The following is an 18967-nucleotide window of genomic DNA, read 5'->3' as shown; positions in this document are numbered from 1 at the left end:
TTGGTGGCTCAAATAATAATAATAAAAAAAAAGTGGGTGGGGGCAAGCAAAGAAACAGCTACCAAAGGGCGCATACAGCTTTACCGTGGTCCAGACTATACATAAGTGAAAATTAAGCTGTGCCATTTCAGTGTCAGTGAGCAGCACAGACTCTGGTGTTTGATAGTGAAATTAGAGGGCAGGGCTTTGCACCCAGTGGAGGCAGGGCTACAAGCAGAACCAAAGTCATTTTAAAACAGATGGGGAGCAGGGAGGCCATTATCGCAGAAGAGATATGGAATGTCTTTTCTGTGATAAAAAAAAAAAAAACACACCTGCCTGGCTGTAGGTCTTCTGTGGTATGTATGAGCATCATTGGCAGGTTCTCTATTGGCCAGGAAGACAGAGTCCTATGCAGGCAGGGGTTACGTCATTGCATGCTGGCCAATACAGATGCCGAAGGCAAGGAACCAAAGAGGATGCCGGGACCCAGATTGTTTGAGAGAAAAAGTTGAGAACCTGTGACAGTTGGGCTTAGAATCTAAAGGGCTCCAAAAGGGATAAGTACTTGCAAGCACCTTTTGAAGCACTTTTTCGGCTAAGGTCAAGTATACTTCGAGGACGTACATACATTAATTGGGGAGAATCCAGAGATTATCCAAGTCAGCTTTCAGGAGTACCAGTATGCCATGTATAGTAAAAGGTGAGGGAGAGGATAAAATTCATATCTATGCAACTTTGATATAAAGTTAACAAAATGTCACCTGGAAAGCAGACTGAGGCGCAAGGATGAGCTCCGGTGTGTTCGCACAGTCCACGTGCAGAGCCCGCCAGGAAGTCGGCACCATGCTGCGCTAATCACAGGCCGGGAGACATTTTCCGATCTCTGCAGCCGAGCATCGGGAAAGGTCTCCCTGCCTGTGATTAGCACAATGCCAACTTCCTGGCGGGCTCTGCACGTGGACAGTGCAAACATGCCGGAGTTCATCCTTACTGAGGAGCTTGCTGAACTGACACCAACTGATCTGATGGGTTGTTAGCATGTTGCCAGAATGACCTCATGGTGGTTATTGCCTACAACTCACCAATTTTGCAGCATTCTTGCTGTCTGAAGGTAAACTTGCTATAGGTTCACACTATAGCGTTTCTGCAGGCATGGAAGCCCATTAATTTAAAATGGGCTGCTGTGTTTCCTGCAGAAAAAGGTGCATGCACCTTGTTCAAAACGTGGCCAGCAGGGAAAGGTCCCTAAGGTTTATGCACCTGCACTGCAATTTTATTATGCGGGGGTGCCGTTCAAAATGGGTCTAAACCCCACACAAAGGGAAGAAAAAGTTCCCCATGTAATACATTTTTGTTGACATGTTCTCTTTAACGAGACATTGGGGGGTCCAAAAGAGGTCTCAAATCATACAGAATTTGTTTCTTCTCTGGCCATACTGCCTGGGGAAAGTGACAGAAACCCGGATATTATGTTTTACACGCTGCTTCCAGGTCACGAATGGATGTCTCTGGTCTCCCTCCTTTAACCAGGGGCACCCGCCATCAACTGAAACTACTCAAAATACCTGTCCGTGGCCTGAACAGCCCAAAGATAGCAGCAATTCCGGGGGTCATTCTCAGGCTCTTGAAAAGTAACCGCAGACACAGGAACTTTTCCACCTTCAATTTGAACATGGCATCTGTCAGACAAAAAATGTAAAGCATGACACATATGCAATACATTACAACAACACAATATGCAATACATTACAACAACACACAGAACTAGTTCACACACACATCTTTGATTTCCCTCTTAAGACTGTTCCAACAGTATTAAAATCTGTAAAACCAAGAAAACAAAAACACATGTGCTTACCTATATGGCAGAAGCATCAGTTGGAAGCTGGGAGCTGCTGCTTAGTGGCATGCCGAGAGGCTGAGCCAGCTGCCGATAAGCCATTTGGGTGGATCCAGACATTGTAGGGATCCCTCAGTCTATAGCGTTTCTGCGGGCACAGCAGCCCATTAATTTAAATTAAGCTGCCATGCTTGTGTTTCCTGCAGTGCAATGACAGTTCACCATTGGCTGATTTTGTGCACTCCTTTGACCCTCAAGAGAAGTATGGGCAAAAAAGTTTTAGTGATACTTAATGTGCTGGGGAGGCTACAACAGCCCTCATATTTTCAATTTGGAAAATGAGGGCTGGCAAGAATGGGCTGCCTGGGGGGAGCACCGTCGGCAGGCGGGATTGGATGGGAGTCCTTCTTCCAGCGATTGTGGAGGGGAAGAGAAGAAAGCTGGCCAGATCAGAGCTCGGGGAACATCAATAGCACAGCTTTCATTTCAATTGCTGCATGTTCTCCGCCATCGCATACAGCCCCGCCTCCTGGTCCCAAGACTGACAGATCACCCGTCCAATCCCCAGACATGTATCAAAGTTCCCCAGCCAGGAGACAAGGATGTATGCGATGGCGAGAACAACGAGCAATTGAAATGAAAGCTGTTCCAGTGATGTTCTAGGCAGACTGATCATTCGGCCAGCAATCCTCTTCCTCGCTTCCCCTGCACAGGTAGGCTGCATTGGTGGGCATGAGCCAGGCAGCATTGATGGGCACAGAAAAAGTTTATATTTATTTTTATAACCTAATTCTGCATAAAACCTTTAGCCATCTTTTCATGAGATAATTTATGAGGGTGTGTTTAGGGGCATGGTAGGTGGTTGGGTGGGGAAACTGGTGGCAAGTAACCCTTGAGGCATGGCTAGTAGCTCAGGACTTAAAAATGTTGAGCTCCGAGCTACAATATGAACTAAAATTGCTGTCAGTCAGAGGCGTCCCTAGGGGGGGGGCAGAGGGGGCCCTGACCCCCCCCCCCAACATCATGCTGTGCCCCACCATGTGCCCCCACCCCCCCCCCCGCCCCAAAAAAATCTATTTTTTGCAATTTTTGTATTTTGCTCCCCGAGAGGGAGAGCGTCCCCAGTCAGCTCTGCGGGGGATTCCTCCCCCTCCCTGTGCTTGCCGACACTGCATAATGCGAGCGCTCACACAACCAGATATTCTAGCCTGGGCCGTGTTTAAGTATGTGCACTGCAGTACATTGTAATCACTGAACTACATTATCTCCATCCCTTCTCTCCCCCCCCCCCCATCTGTCTCCCTCCCCCTCTCCTGTTCTTTCAAAACATTCACAATTTACTTTCACTTTCAGTTAGGCAGATAATATACGCTGCAAATTTCTTTCCTGCATCCACAGATTGCAGGAAAGAAACTTGCATGATTCCCCCATCAACAGACAGTGGTGACAGGAGAATATCCCTCCTGCCCAGCAATTATATTCTCCCGACAAACAGTGATTATCACTAGTGACTATACAGCAACCACTAGTAGAGGTCGACCGATATGGGTTTTTCTCTGGCCGATGCCGATATTTAGAAATTGGGGAGGCCGATATATGATGCCGATTTTTGCGGCCGATATTTTGGGCCGATTTTTGCATTGGGATGCATTGTGGAGGGGAGATGGATGGTGCTGGGCGTGGGTGGGAGATGTGTTGTGGAGGAGGGATGGATGGTGCGGGCCGTGGAGGAGGGATGGATGGATGGTGCTGGCCGTGGAGGGGGGATGGATAGATGGTGCTGGCCGTGGAGGAGGGATGGATGGTGCTGGCCGTGGAGGAGGGATGGATGGATGGTGCTGGCCGTGGAGGAGGGATGGATGGATGGTGCTGGCCATGGAGGAGGGATGGATGGATGGTGCTGGCCGTGGAGGGGGGATGGATAGATGGTGCTGGCCGTGGAGGAGGGATGGATAGATGGTGCTGGCCGTGGAGGAGGGATGGATAGATGGTGCTGGCCGTGGAGGAGGGATGGATGGATGGTGCTGGCCGTGGAGGAGGGATGGATGGATGGTGCTGGCCGTGGAGGAGGGATGGATGGATGGTGCTGGCCGTGGAGGAGGGATGGATGGATGGTGCTGGCCGTGGAGGAGGGATGGATGGATGGTGCTGGCCGTGGAGGGGGGATGGATGGATGGTGCTGGCCGTGGAGGGGGGATGGATGGTGCTGGCCGTGGAGGGGGGATGGATGGATGGTGCTGGCCGTGGAGGGGGGATGGATGGATGGTGCTGGCCGTGGAGGAGGGATGGATGGATGGTGCTGGCCGTGGAGGAGGGATGGATGGATGGTGCTGGCCGTGGAGGATGGATGGATGGTGCTGGCCGTGGAGGAGGGATGGATGGATGGTGCTGGCCGTGGAGGGGGGATGGATGGATGGTGCTGGCCGTGGAGGAGGGATGGATGGATGGTGCTGGCCGTGGAGGAGGGATGGATGGATGGTGCTGGCCGTGGAGGAGGGATGGATGGATGGTGCTGGCCGTGGAGGAGGGATGGATGGATGGTGCTGGCCGTGGAGGAGGGATGGATGGATGGTGCTGGCCGTGGAGGAGGGATGGATGGTGCTGGCCGTGGAGGGGGGATGGATAGATGGTGCTGGCCGTGGAGGGGGGATGGATAGATGGATGGTGCTGGCCATGTGTGCATTGTGAAGGTGGATGAGGATGAGAGTTACATTGTGAAGAGGCAGATATCCACCCAGAGTCATCATCCATTTTCACAATGCAACGCAATGCCTGCTTGTCAGTCTTAGCCAGGTGTCCCATTAAAGGAGATTAAAGTCTACAGGGGGCACAGCAGCACACAACATTTTTGACTTGCCCTTTTTTTTGATAGCTATAAGAAGCTACAATGCACTATAAAATAAATTGCATAGCTTGAATGTCTTTTGCTATCTGTAGCCTTACAACCTTCACCAGATAGAATTAACTTGTGTGACATGCTCTGATGCAGCAAAAAAAGATGTTGTAAAGCTAAAAACAATAATTCCTTGCAAGCTTTTTAAAAAATTACTGGTATGTAGGGAAAATACAGTAATGCTTGGTACCTTGCAGCTATCTAGACTCCATGCAGGGAAGGAAGAGGAGATAGTGCTGGCCATGATCACCTCTCTGAGTTACTAGTCAGACAGGCAGCAGTGGCGGCAGCGGCACGGGCTTGTGACATGTTTGATCATCACGATGCTTTCTTCCTCTGCTACAGCCCGCCGAGGTAGGGGGGCGGGGCTGGGCGGTGCTACTGAAACTTGTTTGTTTCTCTCCTCTATAGGGGCCGGCACAGGCTATCAGCGGCGCGGGTAATGATTTCTCGTGCTGCTGTAGGTGGAGTGGGGCAAAGCAGCGTTTAGTGTAGTGGCCGAAAATCGGCCTAATTTTCACAATAATCGGCCGATGCCGATTTCTTAAAAACGGCCAAATATCGGCCGATATATCGGCCGGCCGATATATCGGTCGACCTCTAACCACTAGTGATAATTATAAGAGAATCTGCTCATTAATGGTTCAAATCTCAGCCAGTTTCTGCTGAACCAGCTGAGATTTAAACTGTCTATGGCTGGTCTTAGCTCTTAGGCAGCCCATACATTGATTAACACTGTGGGGTGTCGGCTTCCTGGCGGGATCGGGCATGTGGGATTTCAAACACACCCGAGCCCATCTCTATTGGTTGTAGACAGTTGAGCTCCCTGCAGGTTGCTTAGCAGCAGTGGACCCTTCTCTGACATGCTGATCGGGATGCAATCCAGGTGATGCTCTTAGTCAAATCCTAGTCATAAATATCAGAGATTTTATTGATCAAAGCCCACACTTTACAGGCATAGAGCCCACATGGCTGCTGATCATACGGTTGATTATATTTATGTGGTTGTACTCTTGATGCTAATAAATTCTGTGTTTATTAGATCTGACTGGGAGCATCACCTGGATCACATGCCGATCAGCATGTCAACAGAGAAGGTCTTACAGCATTACTGCTGCTAGGTGACCAGCTGGGGGCTCGGCTCTCTATAACCAATAGTGCCAGCCTTCCCCTGCATGCACCCATAATGTCACCAGCACCAGGTCCTAATAGACTGCCATCGCTGCCAAGGAGACAGATGCCAGACCAGCGCTGTAAATAGCAGGGACAGGACAGCTGGGGATCCCCACTGTGGCAGAACACCAGGGCCCGGTGGCAAGACAACCTTTGCAACCCTGATAGTTCTCCCACTGCTTTGTACCCTTATATTTTCTTGGTGTGCTGGTGACATATATCTCTTGTTTTCTGCCACCCTGGGGGGCCCCAGTATAGTAGGAAGGGAGCTCACTGCAGAACATGTGCAAGGGCCCATAGTGGGATCGTAGTAAAGGGCCCCAGGAGATATATATATATATATATATATATATATATATATATATATATATATATAAATAAATAATTGCATTTTATATTTGGCCCCCCTACTTTTGTCCCTGTCCCCCCCCTACATTTGAAAGCTGGAGACGCCACTGCTGTCAGTACTGTATAGCTAAATCAAAGAAATCATATGACCATGTAAAGTCACCAGTCAAACCACACAGGGAGCTCATTCATGTATATAATGAAACTTCAGTCCATTTTACAGTCAATGCTGTTTTAATAAGAGTAAAGCCAAAACAGCAAGGTAATTTTACTCATCCTAATCCTGAAAAATTTGATGGGAAGAAAAAATAAAATAACTCACTCCCTTCGTAAAGTTTTCATGTTCCATAAGGAAAGATATCCATCAGAAAATCCAACAGCCAGCTGGTTAGTTCTGCTGATAAAGCTGAGGGCAGTTACTGAAGTTCCTGATGGGGCTAGCAATTCAAAACATAAATGGCGACGTTTTCTTGATGCTACTTTTCTCAGTTTTGGGATTTCGGCTGGTATCCCACTCATTACTTCCAAGTCTATAAAAAGAAAATTAGATTTTAGGTTACAAGCAAAAGAAAACAAACACACCTTCGCGCCCACCGCAGCAGGGGGGCCCCCCTAGATCCATCCTGGCAAAACTACTCCACTACCGGGACAGGGAAGCGGTGCTGCGTCAGGCTCGGGAGCGAGCGAATATCCAACAGAATGGCGTCCGGGTGTCATTTTACCCAGATTTTTCGCAGGAAGTACAAAGGCGCCGGGCTAAATTCCTTGATGTAAAGAGGCGACTGCGACGTCTACAACTCCCCTATGCTATGCTCTACCCAGCGAAGCTCCGGGTGGTGGTGCGGGGTCAAGCCCAATTCTTTGAGTCTGCAAAGGAGGCCATGTCATGGCTGGATAGAAACGAACAATCTCTACAACGCCAAGCGCAGGAGGAGGGGGAGAGTCTTGAGCAAGTTATTTTTATTTTTTATTTCTTTGGTTTTGCCTCCAGACACTGAATGTGCAAGATTGGAAATGTTTCTATGCTTCACTGCTGTCCTTTTGGGGGGATCCCCTACTTTTTGCCTGTTTGAAAACTTTTTTCACTTACCCTTTGGCCGGGGGACATTATGATTGGCAGCACATCGTGAGGAAAGCTGTTCTTAGTATGATGATTACCGTGACTGGAGTAAGCCGACGTTTAGTCGCACAAAGTGCTGGAACTGCCCTGTTGGCGGGCATTGATGATTCGGGACCCGTTTGGTCCGCAAGTTATGCTAACTTTTGTTTTTCTAGCTACCATATGAAGACAGAGGTACAACTCAACAGACCTGGGCTGTTGGCCCTTATGCAAGATATTGTGCAGGAGTGGACAGATATGGGGGGAGGCCCTTTTTCCCGACAGTGGGGTCAGACTGTATATTTTTGCCCACAAGTGTATTGCTTTTTGATGTTAAAGGAAGACACCCATGGCTAAGGTATCTATTGTGTCATGGAACGTGAGGGGTATGCATTCTCCACTGAAACGCACGATGCTGTTTATGTGTTTAAAAAAATTTCTGCCAGGGGTGATATGTCTTCAGGAAACGCACCTGACAGCGGAAACTGTGTGCTTTCTGAAATATGTGTGGGTGGGCAAGGCATACCACTCTACACACACCTCCTTCTCTAGGGGGGTGAGTGTACTAGTGCACAATGCCCTGGATTTCCAGGAAATTGACAGTGCTGTAGACTCTGAGGGTCGCTATGTATTCATCCATTGCAAAATTGGTACATTGATTTGTGTATTGGCGTGTGTTTATATCCCCCCGCCATTCACGGCAGCGGTGCTCAGGCTCCTCCTCTCTTTTTTGGAGGGCAAGCCGGAAGTTCCGTTGCTCGTGCTTGGCGACTTTAATTGTTGTCTAGACCAGGTGGCAGATAGACATCCGGGCCCTAGACCCTCTGCCCTCGCTAGGAGTACTCCCCTGGCGCGGTTGTTGCAAGAGGTGGGCTGGGTGGATATCTGGAGGCACCGTAATCCCGGGGGCAGGCAGTTCACGTGCTTTTCGAAGACGCATGGATGCCTGTCCAGGATAGACCTGGGGGTGGGTAACGCAAGCATGCTTCCACTGATAGCGGACCTGTCGCACAGGCCCCGTAGTGTGTCGGATCACTCGGCCCTGGTGGTGCAGCTCTGCGTGGCACCGCAGGGGAACTTGGTTAAGGCACCATGGAAGCTGAATGCATTTTGGTTGAAATTGATTAGATCCCATGCCGAAATAGAGGAGAGTATACGGAGGTACTTTGTTGCGGAGGAGGGGGTGGAACAGAATGTACTACAGTGGGATGCCTTCAAGGCATATCTTAGGGGCCTCCTCATACGGGAAGTGACTGGGGTGAAGAGGGCCTCTGCTGCATTATTGATAGAAGTGGAGAACAGGGTCCAGGAAATGGAGCGGGCTTACATTGCTGATCCTTCTGACTTGGCCAGGGAGTCCTGGCGGGCGGCTCAGTCCGCCTACCAGCAGTTGCTCTCCTCGTCAGCAGAGAAGAAGAGATTCTTTGCCAAACAGGCGTTCTTTGAGGAGGGTGAGAAAACCGGCCGTATACTGGCACGGATTGCGAACTCCCATCAACGTTCACCTGAGATAGGGGCTATTAGAGCTAGGTCAGGAGGGGTAGTCTCTCAGCCAGACCAGATTATGCAGGAACTGGCGGGTTTCTATGAGGCCCTGTACAGCTCCGGCGCGGAGTATACCCAGGAGGATCTGGAGTTATACTTGACTCAATTGACCTTCCCGGGGCTGTCCGCTAATCAGCGTACTTTGCTGGAGAAACCGGTCACTGTTGAGGAGTTGCAAGAGGCAGTCAGTGCCTTCCCTAACTGTAAAGCTCCGGGGGAGGATGGGCTGCCCATGGAGGTATACAAACAGTACTCGGGGGTGTTGCTGCCACAGCTTTTGCAGGTTTTTAACAGCGCCAGGGAGGGGGGGACTTTGCCCCCTTCCATGTCCAAAGCAAATATAGTATTGTTGCTTAAGCCTGGCAAGGATCCCGTGGACCCGGGGGCCTACCGTCCCATTTCCCTATTACAGAGCGACGTTAAGATCCTGGCCAAGGTGCTTGCTATTCGGCTAAATGGGGTGGTGACTTCTATAGTACATGGAGACCAAGCCGGGTTCATGCCTAACAAATCGACGGCGGTTAATTTGAGAAGGCTGTTCCTTAATATACAGGCGCGGGCGGACAACATGGGCAGTAGGGCTCTATTATCCTTAGAAGCAACAAAAGCCTTCGATAGTATTGATTGGAACTATCTCTGGACCGTGTTGCGGAAATTCGGATTTGGCCCCGTCTACATTTCCTGGGTGCGGTTGCTGTACAGCCAGCCGCAGGCGGCGATACGGACATTTGGCTCGTTGTCGGCGGGCTTTGCACTGAGGAGGGGGACGCGGCAGGGCTGTCCCCTGTCCCCCCTCCTCTTTGCCCTGGCTATTGAGCCGCTGGCCATTAGTATCAGGGCTAACCCTCGCATCATCGGTTTTTGTTATGGCGACATGCAGGAAAAGGTGATGTTGTACGCTGACGACACGCTTCTTCTGCTGGGAGACACGGACTCCTCCCTTAGAGAGGCTATGATGGCAATCACAGAGTTTGGAAAATTCTCTGGTTTGCTCATAAACTGGGCAAAGTCAGCATTGCTTTTGTTGGACGGCGATGACACACAAGTAATTAACTCTGTCTGCCCCATATCCATTACTTCATCCTTTAAATATCTAGGGGTACAGATAACGGCTCGGCCACGAGATTTCATTCATCTAAATATCTCCCCCCTGTTGCTGAGGTTTAGGGACAAAGTTAAAACTTGGAAGGCCCTGCTTCTGTCGGTTGCCGGGAGGGTGAATCTTATCAAGATGATACTCATGCCGCAACTATTATACTTTCTCCACAACACCCCTATGGTCATCCCCTTGAAAGTTTTTCATACAGTGAACAGTATTTTTCGTGGTCTCATCTGGAAGGATAAGAATCCTAGGATTAAGTTGGAGCACCTGCAGAGACCTAAAGATAGCGGGGGATTGGCGTTGCCAAACCCCTGGCTATACTACTTGGCGGCTCAGATGCAGCAGCTGGTTGGCATGTTTCGGCCGACGGTGCGGTCCTCGGTTTAGAAGCTTATGGAGCACACCGTGGGCGGAGGTCCGATCCCTGAGGCGTTGGAGGCGCAGGCATTTGCTAGACCGCACAAGAAGCTCCCCACATTTAGTCTAATTCAGAAGATATGGAATAAGGTTAAATATGTCCAAAACGCGGAGGGTTACACGAAGTACAGTCCTATATGGCAAAATGACACGTACACTGAATTGGCTAAACTGCAGTCCGGTGCCAGGTGGAAACATTATGGGATTACACACCTTACCCACATATTCCGTAACGGGGTACTTCGCACGTTTCCGGAATTGCGGGAGGCGTTTGGCCTGCCACAGTCCATGCACTTCTCATACATACAGTTGAGACACGCAGTGGCGGCACAGGGTCGCTCCTCTGAGTGGTGCCTGTCGCCGACCCCTGCTTTTGACCTTCTGGGGGATGCTGGGACGTCTAAGGGCTTTATCTCCCAATGCTATGCCATCCTGTTACAGTATGTGATGAAGCAGCATCCCCTGAAGATACGGGAAAGGTGGGAAGCAGATGCAGGGGACTTGGACGGTGAACAATGGGAGGAAATTTTTCAGGCAGTAGGCAAGTGCTCACTGAATGTCTCACAGAGGCTCACGCAGCTGTACATTTTGTTACGAACCTATTATACCCCTCACAGGCTCCATAGAATGAATCCACAGCTCGACCCTACCTGCACCAGGTGCAAGAGAGACCATGGAGATCTGATACATATGCTGTGGAGATGCCCAAAGCTCCACACGTATTGGGCGGGAGTCGTGAGTACCATCAATTCAGCATTTGGAGTGTCTCTTCCGCAGGACCCGAGGGCGTGTCTCTTGGGGGCTCTGGAGGAGTACGAATGGGAGGAGGCGGACAGGGAGGTGGTGCAAAGGGTCTTGTTCCAAGCTAGGAAGCTTATTATGGTTCACTGGAGGGCCGAGGCTCCTCCGACTCTGGCTGAATGGATCAATAACATTGGGATAGTGCTGAGGATGGAGAAGGTGATATATCAACACAGGGGCAATGCCCAAAAATTTGAGAAGTTATGGGCAAAGTGGCTGGATGTGCCGGGTCTGGCCCCTGTGGACCTGGTGATGGACAGGCTTCTGGGCATCAATATTGGGTGAGGTGGGCACTGAGCTATTTGTCGGGAGGGAAATGTTTGACTTGCTGGGGGGGGGGGTTACCTCCTGTACATAGATGTAGTGTGAGTAGTGGTTATCTCATTGCAGCTCTTTATCTTTCCCCGCAATGTCAAGGGGACCTTGTATACCTTGTACCTCTGTAAACTAAATAAAATTTTGTTGGATTAAAAAAAAAAAGAAAACAAACACACACACACACACACACACTTCAACCATATGACAATTTTCAAAATCATTCCTAAAAATTGGAATTTAGTGACTCCGTTAAACAAAATAGCATTTGCTGTCAAAATAAGGATGAATCCTTAAGTGTACCTGTATTGACAGGAAATTTGGTAATGATAATATATATATATATATATATATATATAAAATGCAAGCTAAAAAATACAGGCAGATACCGGAGTTGTCTGCCGTTTCTTTCAAGTGGTTGACTATTAATTTTATATCCAATGCATTTAAAGCTGAACTCTGTACATGCCTATAGTTGTACAAGCTCCTCGTCTGTACTAAAAGGATGCATTCACACCACATGCGGTGGGACCGAATTGGGCAATTCCACCACAGTCCCACTGCATGACAAAGTGAAATACCTGGTCTACCCATCTGCGGGGGGGGGGGAACGTACCTTGCCGAGATCAGCACATTATGATCTGGGCCGGGCCATACTGCACACCAGCCATCGCAATGTAATGCAGCTGTTGGTGTGAACATACCCTTGGTCTGATATCACTGCACATTGTCTGCTCTCCGCAGTATACATTAGAAACTCAAAAAAAATCAAAATCCACATCATTTCCTGGATGTAGCATAGCCAGAATGATAATTTTTAAAAAAATATGTCATTAGCATGTTGGCAGAATGGCCATGACTATGGTATACCAGAATACACCCTGACCGCTAAGACCCCTTTACAGTTAATACCCCCACATAACCCCTTAATAAATAATGAGACCACCACTTAATGTTGGAGTAAAAACTGGCCGTAGCAGCCTCCTTTATTTTAAATACTCTTTAAATAATAAATAACCAATAACCATAACAACAAACACGTAAATTCCTGAGATAATACCTCTCCTAAAATGGTGTTAGACTTTGCAGGACCCACTAACCACTAAACTTGTTCATATCTTTGGGGTAATATCTTCTCCTGCAAAGTCCGAAAACACCCGCCACCAGCACCTTACCTTCGGGCGCACCTCCACACCCTCATCGCTTGCTGTACCCCCCTCCTCTAAGCGCAACACCCACATGTCAATCCCCACGTCCGTGAGGTGAACACCATCACTCCTGAGGTACCGCCACGTGTCCACTTCCAATTCCGGGTGCCGAACCACCAGCCCCCCGTTCCTAAGCACACACCGCCCCACATTCCTGTTGAGCTTCCTGCGCGCACGATTCACCGCGTCCACCGACCTAGCCATCCTCCATGATGTCCTAGCCACCATGTCCGACCACACCACTACCGCCTCCGGGAAAGACAACCGGAGCCGCTGAAAATCAAATTTAATGTCCCGAGCTACCTCCAGCATTGATCTCACTCCGAGGTCATTCCCCCCGGCATGAATAACGAGCACATCCGGAGGCCTGTCCAAACGTGCCCATTTGTGTACCTCCGGCACAACTCTGCTCCACAACATCCAGGGGACCCCCAACCACCGTACCCTCGCCTCCTGTCTCGAAATCCCCAGCTGACGACCGGTCGGGCGCGCCTCCGCCCGTTTTTCCCCCCGAACCACATAAGAGTGGCCTAATATCCAGACCAACAAGGGTCCAGTACCTGAAAGACAGTAAGCAAAGAACAAAATAACTAACATATCCCCAAATACCTAGACGCCCCCACCTTTCCAAACAGTCACCAAAAACACATTTTTCCCTTAACCAAACATCAGCTCCCAGTCCCTCAACACAAATCCGCCACCAGCTGCGGCCTAACATATGAACGAAACCTCTTAGATTCCCACCGTCCTATCCTCTTTATTGCGTCCTCACCCAGTCCATTCCTCGCCGCCTCCGTAGCCGCCCCGATCCTAAATGAATGAGCCGAGAACTCCTTTGCAACCAGGCCCAATTCCCCCAGACACTTCCTAAACACCGCCACAAACTGATATCTCGACAGCGGGGCCCCATTTTCGTGTACCAACAAGGTGCCCCCGACTTCCGGTCGGATGTCCAGATATTTTCGGACCAGCCCCACTGGGCAAAATTCCGATCCCTCAATCGGGAACACATGGACCGCTCTGCCCTTGCCACTCTGGTCCGTTTTGGACCTCCTGAGCCACAGCGTGACCCCCTCCGGGGCCCAACTGACGTCCGATGCCCCCATGCCCCCCTGGACCATTTTTGACGGGCTCACCAGCTCGCCTATCCTAAAAGCCCCAAAAAACGCCAGCGCGAATGCCGCGCGGAACAATGTAACCTCAAAACTGGACGAACCCACTGTACCCATCATATCCATAAGCCCTTTCAGAATGTCGAAAGACACCGGGTGGCGCGTGTCCGGGCGCCGCCCCTGCTTCCTGTACCCTTTCAGAGCCTGGCGCACCCAGAAATCCTTCGTAAAATCTGGCCACCCTTGCCACTTGAATATAAACGCCAAGCCGGCCAATTTCTTATCCAATACCGACTGAGACACTCCTGCCTCGATGTTCCTGGACAAAAAATACAACACCAGTGTCCTCACCTCCGGTCCCGAAAGGTGCACCTCCGATTCCCTAACCAGAATACTCCATTCCAACCATACCTTTTCATAGGCCGCCCAAGTACCCACACTCACCGATTTTTTAATCCAGGTGGAGATGATTCCAACGGAATCTGCCACAGCCACTCCGGACAGGGGACCCCTCGCTCTTCCGCTTCCGGCACCAACTCCCGGAACCTGTCCCACTGAAACCGAGACAAAGCATCAGCCACTACATTGTCCACCCCCGGTAAGTGCACCGCATACACAAACACATTCAGCTGCAGACAACGAAGTACCAAGTGTCTCAGGAGCCGAATCACTGGGGGAGAAGACGCGGTCACGCGATTGATCACCTGTACGACCCCCAGGTTATCCCCATGGAAGCGCACCTTCCGATCCCGGAAAGACGTGCCCCACAACTCGACCGCTAGCACCACTGGAAACAGCTCCAGCAGCACCAGATTTTTTGTAAAACCCGCAGCCAACCAGGACTGAGGCCAAGGGCCAGCACTCCACTGTCCCTGAAAGAAGGCACCAAAGCCTGATCCCCCGGCCGCGTCCGTATACAGTTCCAGGTCAAAATTGCTGACCGGGCCGGACATCCACAAGGCCCTACCGTTAAAAGCCTCTAGAAAAGAGTGCCATACCAGCAGGTCCTCCCTGTGCTCCCTCACCAGCCTTACATAGTGGTTGGGCAACCTAACCCCCGCCGTGCTAGCCGACAGCCGTCGACAAAAAATCCTCCCCATCGGGAGGATCCTGCAGGCAAAATTAAGCTTACCCAAGAGCGACTGCAGCGCTCGCAGTTGTACCTTATGCATGCCAATCATACCCCTGACCTCCGCCTTGAGGCCCTCCAACTTGTCCGCCGGCAACCTGCATTCCATAGCATCGGAATCGATGACTATGCCCAAAAATTGAATGACCGACCTAGGCCCTTCCGTTTTATCGGGCGTCAGTGGCACCCCAAACCGTTCCGCTATGTGCTCCAGCGTAGATAACAAAACCGCGCAAATCCTTGACCCCGCCGGGCCAATGCAGAGAAAGTCATCCAGATAATGGATAACCGAATCCACCCCCGCCACGTCTCGCACCACCCATTCCAAGAAAGAACTGAACTGTTCGAACAATGCGCAAGACACCGAGCAACCCATGGGCAGGCACTTGTCCACGTAGAATTCGCCCTCCCAGTGACACCCCAACAACCGGAAGCTGTCCGGGTGCACCGGCAACAGCCGGAAGGCCGCCTCGATGTCCGACTTGGCCATCAACGCCCCCCGACCGTACCGCCTAACCCAACCCACTGCCGCGTCAAACGAAGTGTAGCACACTGAACAATCCTCTGCATTAATCGCATCATTAACCGACCCCCCTTTCGGAAAGGAGAGGTGGTGTATGAGCCTGAACTTGTTCGGTTCCTTCTTCGGTACCACCCCCAACGGGGACACCACCAGGCCAGCTAACGGGGGGACTCAAACGGGCCCCCCATTCGGCCCAGCCCGACCTCCTTACGCAGTTTCTCGGAAACCACTTCCGGGTGTTGCATAGCAGAACGCAAATTTTTGGACATTGGCGGAACCACAGTCAAATTAGAAGGGATATGAAAACCAACCGTAAAGCCCTCCTCCAGGAGCTGGGCAGCCGCCCTGTCCGGATACCTACCGAGAAACGGCAGCATCCTTTTCACCATCACCGGTGTGCTCCCTCTTGCCTGAAGAATCCCCGGAACGGCCCTTGCCCTGCTTGAAGCAGCGGGAAGAGGGGTGATTACCCCCACACCCGGAGCACTCATGCTTGTATCGGCACGACCCTCCAAACTTGCAGTTTCCTTCATTAAACTGCCAACAAACCCCCTTTTTCTTTCCGGCCGACTGTCCCAGGGAAGAGGCCCCGCCGCCCCCCCCCCTGAAAAAACGGCGCTGACGTCCTCGGAGCCGTCATAAGCCGCATCCACAGGCTAATGTCTTTCGCGTCCCACCGAATGTCCGGCCTGATCGCCCGGCGTTGCCTAAATTGTTCGTCATAACGAAGCCAACCCGTGCCCCCATAACACCGATAGGCCTCACTGATCGCCTCCTGGTAGCTGAAGAGCGCCGAACAGTGTTCGGGGTTCTTCTCGCCAATCACGCTGGCCAAAATAGAATAAGCCTGCGACCAATTCGCAAACGTGCGAGGTATGAGCCGATACCTCCTCTTTTCCTCATCCTCCTTTTTGGAGTCTTCTGGCTTCACCCTGTCCAAGTTGAATTTCTCCAACGGTAACAACGCGAATATCTCCACATATTCGCTCTTCCAAATTTTTTCCCGGACCTCTTGTTTCAAATGCGCCCCCAGTGGCGCATCATAACAAGTGTACACTTGCCCCTTCGCTTCGTCCGCTAAACGCACCAAATCCCGCTTCTTGACTGTGGCCCCTGCCGGCTCGGCAGTCACTGCCGGCTGCGACGCCGCCCCGGACCCCAAGCCACCCCCACTTGCCTCCTCAGTCACCACAACCGCCATTGGGGCAGCCGCCGCAGCCACCCCCGGCGCCCCCCCGCCTGGCCCCCAAGCCGCCGCCGGGCTCGCGGGGGGTCTGTCACCCCCTTTTAGCTGGCTAACCAACGCCTCCAGTCCAGACAAAATTCTCTGTAACCCCGCATCCACCCCAGGATTCCCCACCTGTGCGTCCGTAACCTGGGAAGATGTCGCACTGCCCCCAGCCACCGCGGGCATCACCAACCTATCCCGGGACCCCCCCACCCGGCCCCCCACAACCACATCATCACACCGTACATTAGAAACAAATGTGGAAACGGACTTACCGGGCTGCGTGGAAGCAATCCCATCAGCCGATCGTCTCGGATCCCTCGCTGTAGGCACCGTCCTGGGTAAGACCTCCTCCTCCGAACCGGACAGCTCCCCTTCCGACTGGTCCTCGCACAACACCTCTTCCCCCGATGAGGACCCCCCCGGGCAGCTCGGGCCCGGAGGCCAAAGGCCCAGGGCCGGATTCACTCTCCCTGCGGGCCCTGGACCCGTGAGCGGATTTTGCCGGCGCTTTTCTGCCAGGCGTACATCTGCTGCTGCGGTCTTCCTCCTGACTTCTCCCCCTCGCCGCCTGGGCCTCCTGCAAGTGGCTAGCCGTAACAGCTGGGTGGCTAGCCACCGTACCCTGGGATCCCTCTCGCCGAGGCCTGCTGACCGGGCCCGCCTCCACCTGCTCCATACGCCGGGCGGAAAAAGCCGCCGCACCTGAGCCCCCCGGCCGTCCCCCCCTCTGTCCTTGGGTGCTTCTGGTCCCCCCTGCCGGGCCCTCAATGACCCCCGTCGCCGCCGCGCGTTTTGCGGGGGGGCCCGATGGGGCCCTGTTGCGGACGCCCTCCGACCGTTGCTGGCTAGGAGATGTGCTGGGTGAATACCGGCGGGGGGGCGCGACGAGCGCGACCGCGCGGTCCCCCGGCCTGTGTGACTAGGCCCCGATAGTGCTGGCACTGCCTCCGGACCGCTCTGAGGGAGAAGCTCCTGGCCTGTGTGGTTAGGCCCCGACGCCGCCGCACTAGTATCCGCCCCGCTCCGAGAGAGAAGCGCCCCCAGCTGAAGCTGCAGCCATTCCTCCCCCCGCACCGCCGCCTCAGCCCTGAGCTGAGCAAACAAGGCCTCTATCGCTGCCATGTACCCGCCGCCCCTACCTGTGCCACAAACGGGAGAAGAAATTCACAGTTGCAGGCTGAACAGACCATGCAACTTCGCTCCCCCACGCCTAACTTGCCCGGGAAACTGGATGGTGGGAGATATATATAATCTCCCCTCCCACAGCTCTTACTCCTCCTCCCCCCCAGCTACCAGGGTTCTGTTAACCCTGTCATGGCCGGCCCTACGCTGACTTGCAGTTGGCTCCGGGCCTCACTCAACTGCCCCAGTAGCAGGAGGGACTCGCATATCACTCCAGCACGAGTGCGGTGACATCATACTTGAAGTCAATTGTTTACTTCCTCCAGCCCTGTAACAAGGTCTGTATACAGATCCAGAGTTTAACAATGCAGGAGCCTATGCACCTGTAATGCATTGATCACAGCTGAAATGCTCTGCAGGCTTCAATGCAGACATTTTATTAATGTACTTTTAACTCACTGTTGGTATATAATTTTCTTTAATATCCCATGTAACAATTAGACATGCGCTAGCGCACAACCTACAGTCTTAATCTATAAGTTATGGATGCAATGGGTACCATGTGTAGCGCCCCCTTACTTTCAGTATGGGCACTACGCTAAAGTTAGTTGCTCCAATTTGTGATTTATCTAAATTGTGACTTCTGTCATTCCAGAAAGGTCTCCTGGGCCAGTCTGCATTCTAGGGATTTGGTATCTTCTCTGGCCAGCAGTTGGTGCCAGAGGGGTTTCTGGCAGAGCAAGTCTTCCCCAGCAGCCAATTGGAGGAGCTCCTCCCTCGCAGGGCATACTGGGGAGGAGTATATCTGTGACAGGTGTCGTGTTCTAAAATCTTCGCAGCATCCACCTTTAGGACCCCGCCGGCGCAGCCCACCTGGCCAGGCTTACAGGCTTTACCGAGCCTCAACCGGAGGCTAAAGAGGACCCCAGTGACCTACTGGGTTCCAGGTTCCATTGAAACGGATCTCAGGCTGAGTGCCGAACCAATCGGGGATCTGGTGGCCGGGATGCTACAGATACGCATTACTGTCTCCCGGTGACATGGGCTAGAGTCTATCAGAAGGATTCGCCCCATTCACTAATTTAACAGAAGCGGCGACGAGTTTACAAATTGGTACTACTAAGGGC

The 18967-nt window shown here is 51.9% G+C and overlaps 1 protein-coding gene across 1 annotated transcript in view; it reads right to left on the bottom strand.

Annotated features, from left to right (window-relative positions):
• The window catches only part of LOC120928965 (protein ELYS-like), a 192765-nt gene that overhangs the window by 165870 nt on the left and 7928 nt on the right, over positions 1 to 18967 (bottom strand). The window contains 2 exon segments of the mRNA XM_040340111.1: positions 1548 to 1661; positions 6559 to 6766. Coding sequence (XP_040196045.1) covers positions 1548 to 1661; positions 6559 to 6766 — 322 coding nt within the window.

The sequence above is a fragment of the Rana temporaria genome, chromosome 1 (genome assembly GCF_905171775.1).
Source record: "Rana temporaria chromosome 1, aRanTem1.1, whole genome shotgun sequence".
NCBI classification, from domain to species: domain Eukaryota; kingdom Metazoa; phylum Chordata; class Amphibia; order Anura; family Ranidae; genus Rana; species Rana temporaria.
The sequence above is the reverse complement of the archived record's forward strand: the minus strand, read 5'-3'. Positions and strand labels throughout refer to the sequence as shown.